Source organism: Passer montanus, unplaced genomic scaffold (genome assembly GCF_014805655.1).
Source record: "Passer montanus isolate IOZ18808 unplaced genomic scaffold, ASM1480565v1 scaffold316, whole genome shotgun sequence".
NCBI classification, from domain to species: domain Eukaryota; kingdom Metazoa; phylum Chordata; class Aves; order Passeriformes; family Passeridae; genus Passer; species Passer montanus.
In genome coordinates, this window is record NW_024367886.1 from 512 (window position 1) to 7,809 (window position 7,298).

Below are 7,298 nucleotides of genomic sequence, written 5' to 3' on the forward strand. Positions count from 1 at the left end.
CAGCAGAATCGTCTGCGGGACACCGGGGGGGTCACGGGGGAGCGGAGCCCCCCCCCAGATCCCGGGGGGTCCCGGGGGGTCCCGGGGCTCCCCTCCCCCCGCTCACCCCGCACTCCGGGCAGGAGCTCCCCAGCATTCGGTACCCCCGCAGCAGCAGCGCCCCCATGGCCCGGCTCGCCCGGTCCAGCCGCTCCCGCCGCGCCTCGGGGGACCCTGAGCCCTGATGTGGGGGGGCTCCGAGCGCTCTGGGGGGTCCTGACCCCTGATTTTGGGGGTCCTGACCCCAGATTTGGGGACCCTGAGCCCTGATGTGGGGGGGCTCCGAGCGCTCTGGGGGGTCCTGACCCCTGATTTTGGGGGTCCTGACCCCAGATTTGGGGACCCTGAGCCCTGATGTGGGGGGGCTCCGAGCGCTCTGGGGGGTCCTGACCCCTGATTTTGGGGGTCCTGACCCCAGATTTGGGGACCCTGAGCCCTGATGTGGGGGTCCTGACCCGATTTTGGGGGGCACTGAGCACTCTAGGGGTCCTGGCCCCTGATTTTGGGGGTCTCAAGCCCTGGTTTGGGGGTCCTGAGCCCTGATTTGGGGTCCTGAGCCCTGATTTGGGGGTCCTGACCCGATTTTGGGGGTCTGAGCGCTCTGGGGCGTCCTGACCCCTGATTTGGGGGGCTCTGACCACTTTGGGGGCGTCCTGACCCCTGATTTGGGGGCTGTGTGTCCTTGTGGGGGCCGATGCCAGGTTTTGGGGGGCTCTGACCCCTGGCAGGCGGTTCCATCGTTTTGGGGCTGTTTTATTTCCCCCAGATTTCCTCCCTCAGCCGAGCCCGTGCTCATTTTGGGGCAAATAAATGATTTTTTTTTATTTTCAACTATTGCCCCACGATATTTTGAGGAGGATTAGGGGGGAAGCGCTGGTCTCTTTGAGGACCCCCCAAGGGGATTTCGGGGGTCTTTGCTGTTCCCCATGGGGGGGATGAACCCCCTGACCCTGCACCCCCCAACAGCAAAACCCCAAATTTCCGCCCCCAAACTCCCCCTGCATCCCACAGGACGCCGCCATCCCCACTGCCGCGTTCCCAAAAATCTCCTTAAGCCACCAAAACCCTTCCGGACCCCCCAAAATCCCCCCAAACCCATCAAAACCCCCCAAATTCCGCGTCGGGCCCGTTCCGAACCCGGCGCCGTTGCCATGACAACAGGACGCCGGAAGTGGCGCAACCCCCAAACCCTTCCCCCGTGCCGCTGCGTTTCCGGTCCGGTGCCAGAACGGCTCCGTCGCGCCGCAGTGACGCCGGGGCGGTTCCGGGGCCGGAGTCCGCGGCCATGGCGTCACCGGAGGGCGGCGGGAGCAGCTGCCGGGTCGGGACCCCCGGGACGGGCCGGGGGGTCGGGGCCGGGGCGGCGGAGGGGCTCGAGGGCTGGGGGAACGGAGGACGGGCGGTTTTGGGGGGTCCTGGCCCCTGATTTGGGGGGCTCTGGGTCCCTGAGGGGGGCCGACCCCTGATTTGGGGGTCCTGAGCCCTGATTTGGGGGTCCTGGCCCCTGATTTGGGGGGCTCTGGGTCCCTGAGGGGGGCCGACCCCTGATTTGGGGGTCCTGAGCCCTGATTTGGGGGTCCTGGCCCCTGATTTGGGGGGCTCTGGGTCCCTGAGGGGGGCCGACCCCTGATTTGGGGGTCCTGAGCCCTGATTTGGGGGTCCTGGCCCCTGATTTGGGGGGCTCTGGGTCCCTGAGGGGGGCCGACCCCTGATTTGGGGGTCCTGAGCCCTGATTTGGGGGTCCTGGCCCCTGATTTGGGGGGCTCTGGGTCCCTGAGGGGGGCCGACCCCTGATTTGGGGGTCCTGAGCCCTGATTTGGGGGTCCTGGCCCCTGATTTGGGGGGCTCTGGGTCCCTGAGGGGGGCCGACCCCTGATTTGGGGGTCCTGAGCCCTGATTTGGGGGTCCTGGCCCCTGATTTGGGGGGCTCTGGGTCCCTGAGGGGGGCCGACCCCTGATTTGGGGGTCCTGAGCCCTGATTTGGGGGTCCTGGCCCCTGATTTGGGGGGCTCTGGGTCCCTGAGGGGGGCCGACCCCTGATTTGGGGGTCCTGAGCCCTGATTTGGGGGTCCTGGCCCCTGATTTGGGGGGCTCTGGGTCCCTGAGGGGGGCCGACCCCTGATTTGGGGGTCCTGAGCCCTGATTTGGGGGTCCTGGCCCCTGATTTGGGGGGCTCTGGGTCCCTGAGGGGGGCCGACCCCTGATTTGGGGGTCCTGAGCCCTGATTTGGGGGTCCTGGCCCCTGATTTGGGGGGCTCTGGGTCCCTGAGGGGGGCCGACCCCTGATTTGGGGGTCCTGAGCCCTGATTTGGGGGTCCTGGCCCCTGATTTGGGGGGCTCTGGGTCCCTGAGGGGGGCCGACCCCTGATTTGGGGGTCCTGAGCCCTGATTTGGGGGTCCTGGCCCCTGATTTGGGGGGCTCTGGGTCCCTGAGGGGGGCCGACCCCTGATTTGGGGGTCCTGAGCCCTGATTTGGGGGTCCTGGCCCCTGATTTGGGGGGCTCTGGGTCCCTGAGGGGGGCCGACCCCTGATTTGGGGGTCCTGAGCCCTGATTTGGGGGTCCTGGCCCCTGATTTGGGGGGCTCTGGGTCCCTGAGGGGGGCCGACCCCTGATTTGGGGGTCCTGAGCCCTGATTTGGGGGTCCTGGCCCCTGATTTGGGGGGCTCTGGGTCCCTGAGGGGGGCCGACCCCTGATTTGGGGGTCCTGAGCCCTGATTTGGGGGTCCTGGCCCCTGATTTGGGGGGCTCTGGGTCCCTGAGGGGGGCCGACCCCTGATTTGGGGGTCCTGAGCCCTGATTTGGGGGTCCTGGCCCCTGATTTGGGGGGCTCTGGGTCCCTGAGGGGGGCCGACCCCTGATTTGGGGGTCCTGAGCCCTGATTTGGGGGTCCTGGCCCCTGATTTGGGGGGCTCTGGGTCCCTGAGGGGGGCCGACCCCTGATTTGGGGGTCCTGAGCCCTGATTTGGGGGTCCTGGCCCCTGATTTGGGGGGCTCTGGGTCCCTGAGGGGGGCCGACCCCTGATTTGGGGGTCCTGAGCCCTGATTTGGGGGTCCTGGCCCCTGATTTGGGGGGCTCTGGGTCCCTGAGGGGGGCCGACCCCTGATTTGGGGGTCCTGAGCCCTGATTTGGGGGTCCTGGCCCCTGATTTGGGGGGCTCTGGGTCCCTGAGGGGGGCCGACCCCTGATTTGGGGGTCCTGAGCCCTGATTTGGGGGTCCTGGCCCCTGATTTGGGGGGCTCTGGGTCCCTGAGGGGGGCCGACCCCTGATTTGGGGGTCCTGAGCCCTGATTTGGGGGTCCTGGCCCCTGATTTGGGGGGCTCTGGGTCCCTGAGGGGGGCCGACCCCTGATTTGGGGGTCCTGAGCCCTGATTTGGGGGTCCTGGCCCCTGATTTGGGGGGCTCTGGGTCCCTGAGGGGGGCCGACCCCTGATTTGGGGGTCCTGAGCCCTGATTTGGGGGTCCTGGCCCCTGATTTGGGGGGCTCTGGGTCCCTGAGGGGGGCCGACCCCTGATTTGGGGGTCCTGAGCCCTGATTTGGGGGTCCTGGCCCCTGATTTGGGGGGCTCTGGGTCCCTGAGGGGGGCCGACCCCTGATTTGGGGGTCCTGAGCCCTGATTTGGGGGTCCTGGCCCCTGATTTGGGGGGCTCTGGGTCCCTGAGGGGGGCCGACCCCTGATTTGGGGGTCCTGAGCCCTGATTTGGGGGTCCTGGCCCCTGATTTGGGGGGCTCTGGGTCCCTGAGGGGGGCCGACCCCTGATTTGGGGGTCCTGAGCCCTGATTTGGGGGTCCTGGCCCCTGATTTGGGGGGCTCTGGGTCCCTGAGGGGGGCCGACCCCTGATTTGGGGGTCCTGAGCCCTGATTTGGGGGTCCTGGCCCCTGATTTGGGGGGCTCTGGGTCCCTGAGGGGGGCCGACCCCTGATTTGGGGGTCCTGAGCCCTGATTTGGGGGTCCTGGCCCCTGATTTGGGGGGCTCTGGGTCCCTGAGGGGGGCCGACCCCTGATTTGGGGGTCCTGAGCCCTGATTTGGGGGTCCTGGCCCCTGATTTGGGGGGCTCTGGGTCCCTGAGGGGGGCCGACCCCTGATTTGGGGGTCCTGAGCCCTGATTTGGGGGTCCTGGCCCCTGATTTGGGGGGCTCTGGGTCCCTGAGGGGGGCCGACCCCTGATTTGGGGGTCCTGAGCCCTGATTTGGGGGTCCTGGCCCCTGATTTGGGGGGCTCTGGGTCCCTGAGGGGGGCCGACCCCTGATTTGGGGGTCCTGAGCCCTGATTTGGGGGTCCTGGCCCCTGATTTGGGGGGCTCTGGGTCCCTGAGGGGGGCCGACCCCTGATTTGGGGGTCCTGAGCCCTGATTTGGGGGTCCTGGCCCCTGATTTGGGGGGCTCTGGGTCCCTGAGGGGGGCCGACCCCTGATTTGGGGGTCCTGAGCCCTGATTTGGGGGTCCTGGCCCCTGATTTGGGGGGCTCTGGGTCCCTGAGGGGGGCCGACCCCTGATTTGGGGGTCCTGAGCCCTGATTTGGGGGTCCTGGCCCCTGATTTGGGGGGCTCTGGGTCCCTGAGGGGGGCCGACCCCTGATTTGGGGGTCCTGAGCCCTGATTTGGGGGTCCTGGCCCCTGATTTGGGGGGCTCTGGGTCCCTGAGGGGGGCCGACCCCTGATTTGGGGGTCCTGAGCCCTGATTTGGGGGTCCTGGCCCCTGATTTGGGGGGCTCTGGGTCCCTGAGGGGGGCCGACCCCTGATTTGGGGGTCCTGAGCCCTGATTTGGGGGTCCTGACCCAATTTTGGGGGGCTCTGAGTGCTCTGGGGGTGTCCTGAGCTCTGATTTGGGGGCTGTGTGTCCTTGTGGGGGCCGATGCCAGGTTTTGGGGGGCTCTGACCCCTGGCAGGCGGGTCCATCGCTTTGGGGCTGTTTTATTTCCCCCCATTTCCCCCAGATTTCCTCCCTCAGCCGAGCCCGTGCTCATTTTGGGGCAAATAAATGATTTTTTTTTATTTTCAACTATTGCCCCACGATATTTTGAGGAGGATTAGGGGGGAAGCGCTGGTCTCTTTGAGGACCCCCCAAGGGGATTTTGGGGGTCTTTGCTGTTCCCCATGGGGGGGATGAGCCCCCTGACCCTGCACCCCCCAACAGCAAAACCCCAAATTTCCCCCCCGGGGACCCCCCAAACTCCCCCTGCATCCCACAGGACGCCGCCATCCCCACTGCCGCGTTCCCAAAAATCTCCTTAAGCCACCAAAACCCTTCCGGACCCCCCAAAATCCCCCCAAACCCATCAAAACCGGGCCCGTTCCGAACCCGGCGCCGTTGCCATGACAACAGGACGCCGGAAGTGGCGCAACCCCCAAACCCTTCCCCCGTACCGCTGCGTTTCCGGTCCGGTGCCAGAACGGCTCCGTCGCGCCGCAGTGACGCCGGGGCGGTTCCGGGGCCGGAGTCCGCGGCCATGGCGTCACCGGAGGGCGGCGGGAGCAGCTGCCGGGTCGGGACCCCCGGGACGGGCCGGGGGGTCGGGGCCGGGGCGGCGGAGGGGCTCGAGGGCTGGGGGAACGGAGGACGGGCGGTTTTGGGGGTGAGCCGCTCCGGTTTGGGGGGATCTGGGGGTGCAGATTCCCTCCCCCGGCGCTTTTGGGGCGCAGGAGCCCTCGCCAGGGGGGTTTGGGGGTTCAGGGCCGCGTGAGAAGCATTTTGGGGGTGCAGGACCCCCTCGCCGGGGGAATTTGGGGGTTCACAGCCTCACCCGTGGCACTTTTGGAGGCACAGGACCCATCCCGGGGGGGTTTGGGGGTCCGGGACCCCACGAGAGGCACTTTTAGGGGTGCAGCATCCCCTGAAGGGGTGCAGGACCCCCTGGCAGGGCGGGTTTAGGGGTTCGGAGCCTCGGGAGCAGCTTTTGGGGGCGCAGATCCCATCCCCAGCCCTCTCAGAGCCCCTCCCTGCCAGCGCTGCTCCTTTCCCCTCCACTTTTGGGGTCCACCCCCCCTTCCCCTCTCACTTTCACCCCCTTTCCCCCCAATCCCGGGCCGGGACCCCCCATTTTCGCCCCCCCAGCTGGAGTTCGATGTTCAGATGAGCTGCCAGGGCTGCGCCGACGCCGTGCGGGCAGCGCTGGAGGCGGCCCCGGGTGAGACCCCCGACCCTCCCCGGGACCCCCGGGGACCCCCCCCGAGGTTTTGGGGGACCCCCCCGAGCCCCGTGTGCCCCCCCAGAGGTGAAGCTGCTGGAGCTGCGGCCCCAGGAGCAGTCGGTGCTGGTGGAGACCACGGCGGCGGCCGAGCGCGTGCGGGAGCTGCTGGAGAACTCGGGGTGCAGGGCCGTGCTCAAGGGCATGGGGGGCTCCCCTGAGGGTGAGAGGGGGTTTTGGGGGGTCCTGGAGTGGTTTGGGGGTGTCCTGAGGGGTTTTGGGGGTGTCCTGCGGGGGTTTGGGGGTGTCCCAGGGGGTTTGGGGGTGTCCTAGGGGGTTAGGGGTTGGGGGGGCTCCCCTGAGGGTGAGAGGGGGTTTTTGGGGGGTCCTGGAGTGGTTTAGGGGTTTTGGGGGTGTCATGAGGGCGTTTTGGAGGGTCACAGAAGGTTTTGGGGGGTCACAGAGGGGTTTTGGGAGGTCCTGTGGGGATTTTGGGGGTCACAGAGGGGTTTTAGGTGGTAACAGAGGGATTTTGGGTGGTCCTGGAGGGGTTTTGGGGGGGTCACAGAGGGTTTGGGGGGATCATAGAGGTGTTTTGGTGGGTTATAGTGGTTTTGGGTGGTCCTGTGGGGGTTTTGGGGGGTCACAGAGTGGTTTGGGGGGGTCCTGGGAGGGATTTTGGGGGGTCACAGAGGATTTTTGGGGTCACAGAGGATTTTTGGGGTGTCCTGGGTGGGATTTTGGGGGTCACAGAGGATTTCTGGGGTGTCCTGGGACGCTCTGCACGCCCCTGCAGAGTTTTTGCTCTCCCTGCCTGGGCTTCGGCGTCACTTTTGGGGACCATTCTGACCTCCCTGAGGCTCTTTTTGTGCCGGGGGGGTTTTGGGGGTGCCCGAGCCTGACGTGCCCCCCCCCAGCTCCCCCCGGGGGGGCGGCGGTGGCGGCGCTGGGGGGTCCCGGGGGGGTCCGGGGGCTGCTCCGCTTCCTGCAGCTCTCCCCCGGCCGCTGCCTCGTGGACGGCGCCGTCTCGGGGCTCCCCCCCGGCCCCCACGGGCTCCACATCCACGAATTCGGGGACCTCTCGGACCCCTGTGACAGGTGAGAGGGGCGGGGGGGGCTGTGGGGGG

At 67.5% G+C, this 7,298-nt stretch overlaps 1 protein-coding gene across 1 annotated transcript; it reads left to right on the forward strand.

The window, feature by feature from the left end:
* Positions 1-5,430: 5,430 nt before the first annotated feature.
* Positions 5,431-7,279, forward strand: CCS (copper chaperone for superoxide dismutase). The gene is made up of 4 exons (XM_039714940.1): positions 5,431-5,529; positions 6,099-6,171; positions 6,257-6,394; positions 7,089-7,279. Exons 1-4 carry the CDS (start codon positions 5,494-5,496, stop codon positions 7,271-7,273), a joined length of 432 nt encoding a protein of 143 aa, XP_039570874.1. The 5' UTR covers positions 5,431-5,493; the 3' UTR covers positions 7,274-7,279.
* The last annotated feature ends 19 nt before the right edge of the window (positions 7,280-7,298 follow it).